This window comes from Tenrec ecaudatus, chromosome 18 (assembly GCF_050624435.1).
Source record: "Tenrec ecaudatus isolate mTenEca1 chromosome 18, mTenEca1.hap1, whole genome shotgun sequence".
NCBI lineage: Eukaryota > Metazoa > Chordata > Mammalia > Afrosoricida > Tenrecidae > Tenrec > Tenrec ecaudatus.
In genome coordinates this window covers 3739276-3755179 of record NC_134547.1, presented here as the reverse complement: position 1 = coordinate 3755179, position 15904 = coordinate 3739276, and the positions used below count along the sequence as shown (strand labels likewise).

Genomic DNA, 15904 nt, shown 5'->3' with positions numbered 1-15904 from the left:
GAACGGTCTGGCCGTTCTTCTCCCCAGACAGGTTTGTTTGTCCTTCTCGTAATTCAGGGCACTTTGAATATTGTCCACCAGCCCTGAACACATCGATTCTTCTGCAGTCTTCCTTATTCAATATCCCACTTTTACATGCACAGGTAACTGAAAATAGCATGGGTTGGGTCAGGCAAACCTTACTCCTTAAAGTAACACCCCTGGCTTTTCCGACTCTGAAAAGGTCTCGTGGCCATCCTTGGTTCTCTTGACTTGACTGCTTCTTTCACGAGCACCCATTGAGCAAGTTCAATCTCTTTTGTTTTGTTTTTTTGCGTCTTTCCTGGTGTTCCTTGGGGGTGCTGTTGTGAGGATTTTTGATCTCATTGATATGGAGTTTTCTGTCATCCATACTGAATGAAGGCTGAAATCCTTGCTCTTCCTCAGGCCCCGCCCAGCATACTTAATTTGCATATGAGGCTCCGCCCCGGAGGAGCGAACCTGGCTGCGCTCTCCACTGGTGCCTGCGACAACCGGCCCCTGAGCCGCTCTGGAGTATAGGGCGCTCCTTTGTGTCGGGTGCACTTGAAATGTGTGGCCCGGGCCAGCCATGTCCCCCACGAGCTTCCGCGGGCCTCCCTTGGCAAATATTTGAGGCATGAGGCTGTTTGCTCAGTCAGGACCTGGCCCCGGCCTCCATGGCGACCACAATCCCGTGACACACCTGGCTCCAACTATCTGAGGTTCTTATGGACCTGCTACCTCACCCCCAGGACCCCTATATCTCATCATCCCTCCCCTAGGGCCCTATCACCCGACTCCCTGTATCTCATCCCCCAACCCTCTTCTCCATCACACCTTCCTCTGAGAGATTGCCACCCTTCCCCCCCTCGTGTCACCTCCCCCTTCCCCCTGCGTCTCCCACCACTCTTCTTTTATCTGCATCACCCTCTCTGGGGCCACCGAGAACCACCCCCCCCCCCCCCGCCATGCCCCTCATCCTTCCCAGCCTCCAGCACACCTTCTCCGAGCAGGTCATGCCACGCGTGGGGAGGCCCTAGCTTTCCATCGGGCCTCCCCTTGGGCCCCTCTCCCCACGAGCTCGCTTGGCAGACAGAGCTGGTACCCGGCAGGGTGTTTATGTGTAGAGGTAGGTGGCAGCGGGACCGGGAAGGGGCTACAGGCCGATGACATCGTCGTCCACCTCCAGGTCAGCGCGGGCGCTGCAGCCGGCTCTGGGATGCTGGGCCCCGGAGCTGGGGTCCAGGCCGGGCTTCGGCTTTGGGGCAGCCGCCCCGGGTCGACCCGCGTCCATGACTCCCAGCACGGCGTCCAGCATGGAGGGGCCCAGATCCAGGTGGAAGGTCAGCAGAGGGTCGGCGGGCGCACGGAGCGGGGGCGCGGGGGGCTGCGGGGCGGCAGGTGACGGACTGCTGCGCGGGGGCCCGGCGATCGGCAGGCGGGGCTCTGGGGGCGGCCCGCCACCGTGGCGGCTCAGAAACGAGGTGTCCCCGAAGGCGTCGCCTCCGCGCCCCACATGCAGAGTGTGTCTGAAGTCGCCGAGCGGAGCAGAGATGGACAGCGCGCCGCGCTCTGGCCGCTTCTTGGGCTGCGGGGCCCCCAGCTGCTTCAGGACCGGCATCTGTGGGGGACAGGCAGGGGTCAGCACAGCCCGGGTGCTGCATCTCCGATATCCTGTGTCCCAACCCAGCGCCACCTCCAAAACCCAAAACCAAACTGACGGGCAGGGTAGAACTGCCCCTGTGGATTTTGGAGATGGTAAGACTTTACAGGGGAGAATACGGAAAGAAGCAGGCGCTGCTAAAAGGACAAACGGATCTGTCTTGGAAGTATAGCCAGAGCGCTCCTTAGAGGCAAGCATGGCGAGCCTTGGTCCTACGTTATTTGGACACGTTGTCAGGAGAGAGCCGTCCTTGGAGAAGGACATCCTGCTTAGTGAAGGGGAGGGGCGGTGAAAAAGAGGCAGGCACTCAAGGAGCTGGATGGATACTGGCTGCAACCATGGGCTCAGGCATGGGATCCATTGTGAGAATGGAGCAGGATCCTGCAGTGTTTCTGTTGTGCATGGGGTTGCTATGGGTCGGAGCCACCTCCATAGCACCCCAAAACAATACAACCACCCTTTCACAGGGGGCAGACAGCTTCCTCGGTTCCCCTGGAAGTGGCTGGTGGGTTTGAACCGCTGACTTAATGGTGAGCAGCCCCACGCTTGCCCCTGAGCGCAGCAAGGTTAGCAGCCGAGGCCAAACTATTCACACCACCTGTGATGACATCCCGTTCTCTAGTGAGCTTTATCTGCTTTGGCAGGACCGGGTGCTGAACCACAGGACATTTTACTTTTTTGGTTGTTGTTGTAGTAAAAGAAAAAAAATAAGGGGAAGGAATAGAAATAATTCAAATGCTCCTATGCTTGAACAAACAAACCCGGAGCCCATGGCATCGACGGGAAGGGGCTAGCCTAGCCTGCGGATTGTAAACTGTGACCACCTGGCTGCCCCGGATAAGCAGAAGAGGAAGGCGAATGCCCACCTGCCTCTGCTCAGATCCCAGATTGTGGGCCCTTGATATAGGACATCTGGGAGGGGTTTGGAGGGCCATCACCTTTTGTTTTTACAGACTCTGTTCGGGATCAAAACCTTTGTACCCGTACCCAGCTCCACCCAGGGACAGCTGCATGGCCTCAGATAAATGACCCTCTCTCTCTCTCTGTTTGCCAATCTGTGAAACAGATAAAATAGCACTACCTTCCTGGAAAAGGGTGGGGCCCTGGTGACATCATGGGTGACAAGTTGCCCTGCTAACCGCTAGGTCCGCAGTTCGAACCCACCAGCCATTCCTGAGGGAGAAAGATGCAGCTTTCTACTCCCACAAAGAGTTACAGTCTTGGAAAACCACAAGGAGTTGTGTAATTGAAGGAAAGAAATGAGACATGCAGGCCCCCATAATTACAGGTAACCACATATGTAGCAATGTGGGGAGTATATCAACCCTAGAGGCCCCCGAGCTCACTGGAGGAATAACCTAAGGGCGAGTAAGAGAATTTGCCCACATACATTCTCCTCCTAGTCCTCAGTTTTCCACAAGGGCCGAACCACCTGTGGGGTCTTCTAGCAGCTGCCTGCCGTCTGGATGGAGACAGAGCTCTACGTGGGTTTGACACCCCCCCCCCCCCCCCCACTGGTAACCATCTGAGCACTTAACCTTTGCAACACCCGCCTCCTTTGATCTGCAGGAAGAAAGTCCGTACTGATTCACAGCTTCCATGCAGGGCAGAATCGAACCCCCAAGTTGTCCATCTTTACAGAAGCAGCCGGCCACAGATTTCTCCCAAGGAGCAGCTTGTGGGTTCCAATCGACAACCTTTCTGTTAGCCGCCCAGCGCTTTCACCATTGAGCCAATGGGGATCTTAGGTTAATCCAACCAAGCCCAGTGCCGTCGAGTCAAATCCAACCCATCATGACCCTCTAGGGCAGAGCAGAACTTCCCCACAGGGCTTCTGAGCCTGTAAATGTTGAGAGGGGCTGATGGCTGCATCTTTTTTCCCACAGAGGTGATACTGGAGGACACTGGGTTCCAACTCGTAATACTGCAGGCTCCTGCTTAGGTTCAGGGTTGAGTGTAAGGCATCGGCATTACCCAGAGAGGCCATCCCAAGGCAGGTGTCTCTGTTGTTAGGTGCTGACTCAGACTACAGAAGGCTCAACTCAGTCTCTCGCTACCATTGAGTCATTTCCAACTCATGGGGCCTTCTAGGACAGAGTGAGTTGACCCTGTGAGCTTCTGAGACTGTCACTTACTTTTAAAAATCATTTTATTGGGGACTCATACAACTCCTTTCACCATCCATCCATCCATCCATCCATCCATCCAGTGTGTCAAGCACATTTGTACATTTGTTGCTCAGGGGACAGCTACTCCCCCTTAGGTTACACCTCCAATGAGCTTGGGGACCTTTAGGGTTAAGATACTCCCCACATTGTTATGTATGTGGTTACCTGTAATTATGGGGGCTTGCATGTCCCAAGACTATATAAGTTGGTGAAAAAAAATATTCTCTCTCTCTCTTTCCCGCTCAGACCTGGCTTCCTAGAAGAGGCAAGCACCTACATCTTTTGTCTGTCCGTTCGTTTCTTCCCTTCAATTACACAATGGTCCCTTAGGACTCATCCGGACTCACGGGATCCGAGTCAAGCATTGACTCACTGGCACCAACAGTGCAAGCAGCCTTCCTTAGGATTCTGGGCCTGAGTCACCCTTCAGGCCTGGAGCAGAACTCAGTCCCGGGCTCAATTTTTAGTCAAACAAGAAACCAAGAAACCCTCCCTACTATCCAAGTGACCCTGACTCACAGCGACCCTACAGGACAGGGAACAACGGCCTCTTTGGGTCCCTGAGGCTGTGACTCTTTATGAGAATAGAAAGCCTCATCTTTCTTCCAAGGACTGGTTGGAGGTTTAGAACCACCGACCTAGATGTTAGTTATCAGCCCCGTAAGTAACCCATGCTGTCAAGAAAAGACCAAAATCACTGCCACTGAGTAGGTTTTGAGTCACAGGGATCCCAGGGTGGGGTTTCCAATGCCCCCCCCCATCTTTCTCCCATGGAGCCGCTGGTGGTTTTGAACAGCTGACTCTGAGGTTAGCATCCCAATGCGTGATTACTCTATCAGCTTCTCAGAGGTCTCATTGGGCATGAGTTGTGAAGGAGAGGACAGCCCTTCTGATCTTATTTTGCAAACGAGACTAAGGAGGTTGGGGGCAGAGAGAGTGTTGCAAGCCGAGGAGGGTGGTGGTGAGGTCCACAATGACTCCATCCCTCTGTCCCCGTCTCTGCAGTGTTTCTCCAACTTTTCTGTTATTCTGGCTGTCCCCATCCAGATGAATGTATTGTTAATGTGACCACACAACCCCTTCTCACACGTCCTCCATCCCCCACCCCCAAACATCGGCCCACACCCAAATCTGTCACCCCCGTGATGGTTCCTACAGATGGTGACTGTTGTGGATTAAAACGCAGTTGTAAACCCAACCCCTATATTCATGGTCACAGTCCCATGTGGGGGGTGGGCTTCCTTTAAGGAGACAGAGTCAGTGTTGGGGGTGTTTTGAATCAATACAAAATAGAAAAGCAAAAAAAAAAAAAAAAACCCGAAAAAAAAGCCCTCTAAACTCACTGCCGAGTCGGTTCTGACTCACTGTAACTCCTTGTAGCAGGAGTGCGGCATGTCCCGCACTTGGGCCATGTAAGGCCTGTGAAATCAGTGCCAGCTAATGCACACGCCTCACCCAGGTGAAGCAGTTCCAACCATGACATTCTCACTGTCATCTAGTTGATTCTCTTTTGGCTGCTCACCGTGAGGTCGGCAGTCCGAAACCACCAGCTGCTCCACGGGAGAAAGACCGGTTCCCTACTCCTGTAACAGGTTTCAGTCTTGGAAACCCAGGGGGCAGTTCTACCCTGTCCTGTATGGTCTCTATGAGTCAGTGACACCGTAGCAGTGAGAGAGGATGTAAGCAGTCCTGGCAGTTCCACGTTGGGTTCTCAGCTGCTAACTCAAAAGTTAGTGGTTCAATTCTACCCAGCAGCTGCACGAGAGAATTTTTCACAACCCCCGCTTCACCCCCCCCCAAAAATCCAAACTCACTGCCATCAAGTCAATCCAACTCATAGCAACCCTGTAGGGCAGGGGAGAAGTGGCCCTGTGGATATCTGAGATTGAAACTCTTTGTGGGAAATTGCAACTCTGGTGGTTTCGAACTGCTGACCTTACGGTTCAAAGGGGCCGTGCTAATGGATCACATAGGGTTATGATGAGTGGGAATGAAGGCCCTGGCAGCTAACAACAGCAAGCACTACTGCAGGAATTGTTGGCAAGTGGTGGTGCCACAGAAGAGCCCTGACATCATAGTGGTTACACACCAAGGTCAACAGTTTGAAACCACCAGCTCCTTTGTGGCGAACAAAGAGGAGGCCTTCTACTTCCGGAAGAGGTACGGTTTGGGAAAGCCACAGGGACAGTGCTACTCTGTCTTGTAGGGTCCTTGTGAGTTAGCTTGACTTGACGGCGGTAACCTGGGTTGGGTGTAGGTGCTGGTGTAACTGAACCGGTAAACAACATCATGAGACAGAGAAGCGATGGAAGTCGGCAAGGATTTCATTTCACTTGGATGCACAGTCAGCACTCACGGCAGCTGCAGGCCAGCAATCAAAAGAGGGAGACAGGAGGGAGCATGAGAACTATGGCAGTTACATGATTCCCTGTCAACTTGCGAAGGGGTAGAGTTAGCCTGTCAATCAGGTCGCAGTTTGATGACCTCATTTGGAGGTGCGACCGAGATGGATAGCTCACTGGAGGCCAGATACACACTTTCTACTTCCTCTTCCTGCTGACAAGCCCATGGAGCTACGCTAGAGCCCTGGAGCTGGAGGAGTCATGTGGAGACCCACGCCAGCTCTGAGATGCTTCCACCACCAGTGGATCCACAAGACTTTCCACCCACTGATCTGTGATCTTCCTACATTCGGTGTCATTGCATGTTTTATGTGAGTCTGAAGAGGAATTTATAGATTGGTATCAGACATGAGGACTAATATCGGACTTATGGATTTGATCTGGACTGGGCTGGGCTGTTTTCTCAATATACAATTTCTCTTTATAGAAAGCTCTTTCATATATATGAGTGTCTCTGGATTTATTTCTCTAGTCTACCCGGACTAAGACAGAACTGATTGGGGGGAGGTGGGGAGTAAAAGGGAGCCGACGTCAAGAAGTCCAGGAAGGAAATGAATGTTTGGAAACTGACTGTGGTGGCAGTTGTACAGTCCTGCTGGATGTGACTGACCTGTGGAATGATATGGTATATGTATTAACTCCCAATTAAAACAAAACAAAAAAAGAACTGATTGTGATGATATATATAATTATTTTTAAAAGGGATTTAATAATGGAAGTGTGTGTATATATGTGAATGTTATATCAAGAAAACTACTACAGAAAGAAAGAAGCCAAACTTGACCTATGGTTACCATGGGTGCTAACGGTGGTGAAATAATCTGGGAAAGGACAGATCAGTAGCGATTGAACAACGTGAAGAGTGGACACTGAATTGTACCGGTAGAAAGTATTTCATTGGAGAATGTTTTGTTGTCTATATTTTTGCCACAATTAAAAACAATGTGAACCATATGATAAAAACCCAAAGACGTGTTGCATCCGGTGAATGTGCTGCACAAGACCATTTCCACGTGCTTGAAGATAAGTCAATAAAGTATGTCAAGCGCTAAGATGTCACTTAAGGACTAAGGTGGGCCTGACCGAAGCCACGGTATTTTCAACCGCCCGGTGTGCTTGTGAAAGTTGACACTAAATGAGAAAAAAGGGGGAAGAGATGATGCATTTGAATGACAGTGCTGGTGGAGAATACTGACAGTACCATGGACTGCCAAGAGAACAAAGGAATCTGTCCTGCATGGAAAAAAAACCCACCATAATTTATCAATGATCAAGGGTTCATGAGGGAGGGTGGGGGAAAGGGGCGAAATGAGCTGATGCCAAGACTCAAGCAGAAAGAAAATGTTTGAAAATTGAAGATGGCAACCTGTGTACAAATGTGCTTGACACCACGGATGGATGGATGGTGATAAAAGCTGTAAGAGTCTCCAATAAAGTGATTAAAAAAAAAAATGAACCTGTCTTGGAAGTACAACTCGAATGCTCCTCAGAGGCAAGGATGGCAAGCCGTATTTTCAGGAGAGAAAAGACGTCATCCTGCTTGGTCAAGTGGGAGGGGCGGTGAAAAAGGGAAAGGCCCTCGACAAGATGGATCAATACCACGGCTGCAAACAAGCACTGAAACACGTGAGGCCAGCGCGGGACTGGGCCGTGTTCCTTCCTGCTGCCCATCAGGGCTGTAAGCGTGGAACCCATTCAGAGACATCCAGCACATCATCAAGTGGTGCAAATCATGCACATAGTCGGCTGCTAACTGAAAGGGTGGAGGGCGGAGTCTATCCAGAGGTGCCTCGGAAGAAAGAGCTGGCAGTCTGTGTCCAAAGATCTCAGCCTCGGAAAATCCTGCACTTGGGATTGCCAGGACTGGGATCATAATGGATACGCCCAATTGCTTAACCACTGCCTGGTCCTGGCCTACTCGCTCTGCATGGGTGAAGGAAGTCACTTAAAAACCAGAAACCCAACAAACAAACAACATAATTAAAATAAAAACAAAACCAGAAACCCACTGCCAGGGAGTCAATTCCGACTCACTCTGAGTCTGTCAGTCTTCCCTGGAGCAGAAAGATTCATCTTTCTCCCCAGAGCGGCTGGTGGTTTCGAACTACTGACCTCATGGTTAGCAGCCCATTATGTGGCCAATTACCAGGCATCTTTTGTAGGTGGGATCAAACCAAATCAAACTCACTGCCACGGAGTCTTGTGATGCACAGTGACCCTGTAGGGCAGGGCACGACTGCCCTTGTAGGTGTCTGAGACGGTAACTCTTTATATAAGAGTAGAGAACTTCGGCTTTCTCCCAAGAACAGCTGGTGGTTTTGAACTGCTGGCACAGGACTCCGCAGTGCTTGGTTCTACACATAAGGGTACCATGAATTGGGGTCCACTTGATGGCCACTTAACCATTCAAGAAGCCTAGGTGGCCCTGTAGAGTAAGGAGTCATTGCATTACTAACCGAAAGGTGGTGGGTTCAAAACCACTAGCCACTCTAAGAGAGAAAGATGAGGCTGTCTGCTCCCACAAAGATTTACAGTCCCAGAAACCCTAGACAGAGTTGCCACGAGGTGGCATCAGAAGCCCTGGGGACTTAGTGGGTTGCTGATTGGACTGCAAGGTCAGCAGTTCAAAACTACCAGCCACTTGGAGGGAGCAAAACAAGGCTCGTAACTCCTATAAGGAGGTACAGTCTCAGAAACCCACAGTGGGCAGTCCACGGCCCTCCTATAGGGCCGTTACTAGTCCGCATTGACTCTATGGCAGTGAGTTTGATAAAACGGAATTGTGATCTCAAGGACCTCAGCCACAGGGTAGGGTATAACCCAGGGGGAGGGGAAATATTCTGATAGGATCCCAAGGATTTCTTTAGACATTTGACTATCCTAACCCCGCTCCCAGGCACCCCGTCCCCCATTCCCTAGGAGAACAATTAGGAGCCCTAGTGGCCTCCACTCACTGCCATCAAGTGGATTCTGACTCATAGCGACCCTATAGGACAGGCTAGAATGGCCCATGCGAGTTTCTGAGACTGGAACTCTTTACAGGAGGAGAAAGCTGACCTCTTTACAGGAGTAGAAAGCCTCATTTTTCTCTTGGGGAGCAGCTGGTGGTGTTCAACTAGAGATCTTGTGGTTAGCAGCCCACTAACCACCAGGACTTCAACCGGGGGCCTAAAGGGCCACTTAGAGGGCTAAACCATAAGGTCCATGGTTCAAACCCACTGGCTGGACCCTGGGAGAAAGACAGGGCTTTCTCAGAGTTATAGTCTCAGAAACCTACCAGGGCGGTTCTACCCTGTCCTATGAATCAAATCAGACTCGATGGCCGGAGTTTGGTTTTTACTCGGGTAGTTCTAAGACCTGAGCAAGCCCCTCCGCTTGCTTCCAAAGCCTCCTCCTTGGGGCTGGGTGGGGGATAGGTTCTAGCCTCTCTGGGTGGAGCTAACAAGTTTGGTGGAAATCACCTGGAGGGAACGGATTAGAAAGGTCTGGGGTATGGGCTCGGAAGAGGTCACAGCCTGGAAAGCCCACCCAGCCCACGGGGCGGTGGGGGGGACTCCATGTGCCTGGAGTGGGTTCTGATGAATCAGCGTGGGCAGTCTCTCCCTCAAGGGGGGGGGGCTGTCGCGTTGGATAGTGAGATCACCCTTGGGCAAAGCCCGTCCATTCCGAAAGAGGACAGAGAGGCTGTTGTCCGGCACAGACTGGTGGCAGGCCGACAGCGAGAGTTTCTGGGTTCTACTTGATGCCCCCCACCAGCCCCCCTTCCTGTCCAGGCCCCAGCTGTTGGGGTGTGGGGCGCAACTGGTTCTAGCTTACCCCTGCTCTCACAGACCCCAACACGGATATAGCAAATCCTAATCCTGCCAGACTGGTTCTCGGACTGGAGGGTGGGGGTGGAGGGCAGGCGGGACCGCAGGACCCCAGGACCCCACAGCCTCTGCGGGCCACAGTGGGGAAGCTTCCAGAGGCCACGTGGCTGCAGCCGGAACTTGGGCGGTGGCCCCTCTGGGGACGCGACAGTGGGACACCCCCCCCCCCCACTCCGCGCCCCAACGCCGCCCCTCACCTTGCAGCCGTCAGGAGGCAGGGCGGTCGCAACCCCGGCTCTGCAGGGAGCTCCGGGTCCTTGCTCCTGGGTACCGGGATCGCGCCTCTGTCTTCCTTCTTCCTCCGGGCGGAGCTACCTGGCAAAGGGAGAGCCGTGGGGACCCGGGCGTCCAGGGGCTGCGGAAGCCCAAGGACTCAGCTTCCCTGGCCCCAGCTTCCGCCACCTCCTCCCTCAGACCCAGGGCTATGGGCTCCCAGTCCGTACTGCCTCTGACCCAGGGGTCCAGGACCCCAGCCCCTCCTCCCTCAGCGCCCCCAGGGTGGGGGGTTCGGCCCACAGCCCCTCCTCCCTCAGACCCAGGGGTCAGGGACCTCCCAACGTCCTCCTTCAGACCCGGGACCAGGTCCCCAGCCACTCTTCCCTCTGGCCAGGGGGTCCAGGCCCCCAGCCCCTCCTCCCTTAGATCTGGGGGTCCGGGGCCCATCCCTGGCAGTCCAGGTAAGAAGTCCTTTCTCTACCTGCACGGGGAGCTGCAGTGTCAGCCCCTCCCGGGGGCCATGGTGGGAGCCCACGCCTTGCGGATCACTGCTCAGTCCAGTCCGGGGCAGGAAGGGTTAAGGATCCGGCCCCTCCCAACCTTCGCTGATCTCCCCCCCCCTCCCCGCCCCCTCCCCACCGCCTTACTCCTCCACCAAAGTTTGCGTCCAGGATTGGAAAAGAGTACTCGTGGACACGCTGGTACCCCTCCGGGCGGGGCAGGGCGAGCCAGAGTGCAGGAGGGATGGAGGGGAGGGAGGACCCCGCGCGGGGGTGGGGGCCACAGGACGCGCCCCCAGCTCGGCCCCTCCCCTGCCCGGCCTGGAATTTCCTGAAACCGGCTGTTGGAGAGAGTAATTTCTTCCAGATTGCTGCTGGGGGCGGTGGCGGTGGCGGTGGTGTTGGTGGGAGGGGGGCGGGAGGGGACTGGGAGAGAAAATATGGAAAAGCCAGCCAGCGAGTGAGCAGGAGGGACAGAGGGAGGGAGAGAGGGAGGGAGGGAGGGAGGGAGGGAGGGAGAGAGAGAGAGAGAGAGAGAGAGAGAGAGAGAGAGAGAGAGAGAGAGAGAGAGAGAGAGAGAGAGAGAGAGAGAGAGAGAGAGAGAGAGAGAGAGAGAGAAGGGGACCACCGGGAGGCTGGAGGTGGGCTGGGAGGAGCAGCCAGGCGCTGTTTGAGGGGGGCGGGGTGTCTCTTGTGTTAGTTCCTGCCTGAATCCACCCTGGGTGTCTGTCTTGAGCAGAGAAGAGCCAGTTTGCTCGTGATAGGAAGGTCCTGCAGAGGCCAACTGCAGGCCAGGAAGGTGGAGGCCCTTGGAGAAGTAGGGGGGGGGGGTATGGGGAAAGGGAGGGCCAGGGGGGAGGGGTATGGGGTGGGGATGGAGGGAAGGGGAGAGGGAGGCAGGGTCCTGGAAGGAAGCCCCCTGGTGCAGTGGTTTTGGACATGGATATGAGAGTCCGTTTGAGGGGCCACCAGGAAAGGCGACTTGGAGCTGGTTCTGGAAGGGCAGGCTGGTGAGTGCCTGGTCAAGGCAGGTCAAGACCCGGCTTGAAGACCTTGGAGGGGCAGGGGGAAGAGGGGGTGGAGGCAGGTTAAACTGGAGCTGGACGAGAAGGGGGGGGGGAGTGAGGGGCCTTGGCAACAGGGCTGATACTAGCAGCCAGGGCCACAGTCAAGAGTAGGCACAGCAGGTACTGGGTGGCCACCCAGTGGACCCTGTAGGCCACAGTAGCCCCGCCTCCTAGGGCTTCCAAGCCCACAAACCTTTGCCATATGCTGGCCATCTTTCTCCTGAGGGACAGTGGGGGAGTTTGAACTGCGGGCCTTTCCATCTGTTTAACCTTTGTGCCACCAAGACACCTTAAAAAATGGCATTACAGCTATTTATTAGATTTTTGAAAAATTGAGGTGAAATCCATGCAACAAACCGAACTTAAAGAAAATCATTTTCTTGGGGGGCTCTTACAGCTCTTATAACCATCCATCTATTGCATGGAGCACATTTGTACATATGCTGCCACCATCCAATTCTAAACAAGTCCAAACATTTATTTCCTACTTGAGCCCTTGGTATCAGCTCCTCTTCCCCCCCCCACCCTCCCCACCCTCCTAATCTCTCGACCCCTAGATAAATGATTATTATTTTCATATCTGACACTGTCCGCTGCCGCCCTTCACTCATGTTTCTAGGTGGGGGTGGGGTTATGCATCGATAATGATCGGTAAACTGAACGATTTCCAAGCAAACAACTCAGTGGCATTTAGAACATTCACAAGGCTGGGAACCACCCCCTCTGGTCCCATAACATTTCCTCCCCAACCCCCACCCCTCTCAGAAGACACTGGGTCCAGGAAGTTGTCAGTCACCCCTCTCCCATTAAGATAGGAAAAACCAGATGGGCTGGATCTAACCAGAAAAACCAAACCAAGCTAGTTGTCAACCACTTCATCTCGCAGCAATTCCAAGGACATCTGAGTAGAAGGGTCACCATGGACTTTGAGTGATCTTCAACCACCAGGCCTTGCTCCCCAACCTTCCAGCTTAGCTGTCGTTTTTTTTCAGTGCCTTTTAGACAGATCCGACTCCCAGCGACCCCGTGCACAACAGAAGGAAACTGTCTGGTCCTGCGTCACCCTCACAATTGTTCTTAGGTCTGAGCCCATGGACGCACCTCATGGTGTCCATCGGCCTCATCAAAGGTCTTCCTCCTCTTTGGAAAGGACTCTTGGTGGCGGAGTGGTTATGCATTGGGCTGCTGGCCACAAGTTCACTGGTTCAAAACCACCACCAGCTGCACCTCAGGAGAAAGATGAGGTTTATTTACTCTCCTAAAGCGTTAAAGTCATTGAAACTTCCAAGGCAGCTCTGCAACTACAAGGTTGGTGGCGAGGAATCAGCATCAATTGGATTGGCGGTGAGTTTTTGTTTGTCGCCAGCTTGAATTCCTAATCGCTTTCTTGGAACGAGGGCGCCCCCGCCGTTCATTCTGCACTATTTCCACAAATTTACACAGCTGGCTTCTCTCAATGTGTGAATGCTCTCATGATTTCTCTTCTGGTGGTTCCATGTCCTTCATCTAGTTTCCCTGGTCCCTTGTCTACTCATCTTTGTTTTAAAGTCACCGTGGACTATGTAGGTGATTTTTTTTTTAAAGGAGCGCTGTACCCGCGGCTAGTATTCATTTTGAGAGCCATCTGTTTTCTAGCTGAAAGGTGACCTCCAAGGGCTAGTTTGGGGTCAAGGTTTTCAAAGAGCATTTCAGAGTAATAGAATCAAGTAGTCCTCCAGTCTCAACTGGTCCAGCAAACCCTCATTTTAAACAATGTCTTTGAAATGAATGAGAGGCTCCACATCTTCCTCCCATTGGATCAGAGCCCACCCATTGGGTCCCTGATCAGAGTGGTGGGTGGTGGTAGTGGGTACCCTGTAGGTCTTCTTGTCTCCCAGTAGATGAGGCTGTGGTTCCTGTAGACTAGAAGTCCTGTGGACAACTTCCTTTTTTTAAGTCTTTCTCGTCTCCTAGATGTCCAGTAGCAGTCAGTCTTCAGTCCCATTTTGACAACCAACAAAATCAACAGATGTTGACAAGGGTCCTTTTGGGACAGGGGAATCACCTCTGGTCGAAACCCATTGGTTCTGATGGTGACCCCAAGAGACACACAGGACATCTTACCGGATGGTTTGGGGCTACCACGTTCATTTTCCAAGCTTTGAAGACGTCTCACCAAGTCAGGAGGTAGGACTTACGATGTGGGACTGCATCATTCTTGTGGCGGGCCATTGTGTGCATCAGAGGATGCTGAGTAGTGTGACTAGATGTTAAGCCAATTTCATGGTGCCTTTGTGGAGGTAGGGGTGGAGGCCAACCTGTCAATCAGGTGGTAGCTGGGTGATGCTTCTGTGGGGGTGTGGACTTTTAATAAGAGAAACAATAAGAACTAACCTCTCTCCCTTGGCCCTCCCGCTTGCTTGAATTCTGAGCCTGCCCCCAGAGGTGGCCCCATGGGAGCCACGATGCCTTACTATGTTCCTACCAACATTGGACCCACGTGACTTGGCATCCGCCAGCCCATGCCCTCCCCGCTTCCTGCTTCACCTTTCTGCATCATGCGAGTCTGAAGAGGGTTCTGGCTAGCATTGGACCCGCGGGCTTGAGTTGGGCTGGGCTGGACTGCCTTCTGGATAGACAATTATTTAATTAATCTATTTGATATGAAATGGATATCAAGTTCTTTTCATTAATTTATATATTTAAAATTCAAACGAGTCACCCTCCTTCCGGGTGGTACAAAATCCCGGGCCTAACAAAGACCAAAGGGCAGCAGCTCTGGCAGCATTCTGGACTGGGTTCCCTCTGCCCTCACAGCTAAGAAGGCTGAGCGAGGAGAACGAAAGAGATGGACCATCGCTGTGTGACATCTTCTTTTTCTGTCTTACAGAAGGTTTGTTCGTAAGTGTACAGCAGGCGCCAAGACGACACTGAAGTCCAACAGTCGGTGGATGGTAAAGCAGGGAAACCAGATGTTCACACAGGAAGGGAATCCTGGGTCTTCAGTGCCACAGTCCCCAAGGGCAGCTGACTTTTGGCCAGATTTCTTCATTCCACCAAGGGTCACTATGAGTCAGCATGGACTCAATGGTCATGCGTCTCGTTTAGAGTAGGTGGTTGTAAAGATGAACTGAGATCATGCGTAGCCTAGAACGGGAGCTAGCTTCTGTCCAGTGCAGAACTGTGAGACAATAGCATTCTTTCTGTCTTGAGAGGAACTTAGCAGTCATTGAAGATTCCAGATCCATTTCAGTTTTCTTGAAAGACGATCCAGTTCTGTTGCTTTCAGCCACCCTGTTGTGGTACTTTGCTAGAGCACAAATGCATGTAGACGTCAACAGGGAGAGAGAGAGACATGCTTCGGAGACCCAGAGCGAAAGATGAAAAGAGCACCATGCTCACAGAGGCTGGGTGAGAATGCACACAAGGAAGTACACACAGTAACTGCAGGGTACCAGCCCCCACAGTCGAATGGGCCCAAGAGGTGGTAGTGCAATTGAGAGGTAAGATTAAAGAGACATCAGCAAGATAGGGCACGCAAGGGCTCACCTTTGAGGGCATGCCTTCAGGAGCCAGTCCACGCAGAGACAGAACATATTTCCAACCAAGGTTTATACACACTTTATGACAGGGGTTCTCAACCTTCCTAATGCCATGACCCTTTCATACAGTTCCTCATGTTGCGGCGACCCCCAACCATAAAATTATTTCCATGGGGGACAGACAACAGAAAAGGGGGTGAAGGGAGATGCTGGATAGGGAAAGATATGACAAAATAATAATTTATAAATTATCAAGGGCTCATGAGGGAGAGGGGAGCAGGGAGGGAGGGGAAAAAAGAGGACTTGATGCAAAAGGCTTCAGTGGAGAGCAAATGCTTTGAAAGTGATGAGGGCAAAGAATGTACGGATGTGCTTTATACAATTGATGTATATATATGTATGGATTGTGATAAGAGTTGTATGAGTCCCTAATAAAATGTTAAAAAATAAAAAATAAAATAAATTATTTCCGTTGCTACTTCATAACTGTCATTTTGC

General features: G+C 52.5%; 1 protein-coding gene and 1 long non-coding RNA gene across 4 annotated transcripts; one reads left to right on the top strand and one right to left on the bottom strand.

Annotated features, from left to right (window-relative positions):
- Positions 1-1102: 1102 nt before the first annotated feature.
- Positions 1103-11242, bottom strand: CDC42EP5 (CDC42 effector protein 5). 2 transcript variants are annotated; one of them, XM_075537471.1, is made up of 3 exons: positions 10800-11242; positions 10300-10417; positions 1103-1621 (listed from the first exon to the last, which is right to left on the bottom strand). In XM_075537471.1, the coding sequence occupies exon 3, from the start codon at positions 1619-1621 to the stop codon at positions 1157-1159; it is 465 nt and encodes a 154-aa protein (XP_075393586.1). In that variant the 5' UTR covers positions 10300-10417; positions 10800-11242; the 3' UTR covers positions 1103-1156. The 2 variants fall into 2 exon arrangements, with proteins under 2 accessions (XP_075393586.1, XP_075393587.1); XM_075537472.1 differs by having other exon boundaries at positions 10300-10413.
- A 488-nt stretch (positions 11243-11730) lies between these two features.
- Positions 11731-15675, top strand: LOC142432333 (uncharacterized). 2 transcript variants are annotated; one of them, XR_012780881.1, is made up of 4 exons: positions 11731-11828; positions 12772-13229; positions 13839-14051; positions 14755-15675. It is a non-coding gene; the product is annotated as an uncharacterized LOC142432333 (long non-coding RNA). The 2 variants fall into 2 exon arrangements; XR_012780880.1 differs by lacking the exon at positions 11731-11828 and having other exon boundaries at positions 11953-13229.
- The last annotated feature ends 229 nt before the right edge of the window (positions 15676-15904 follow it).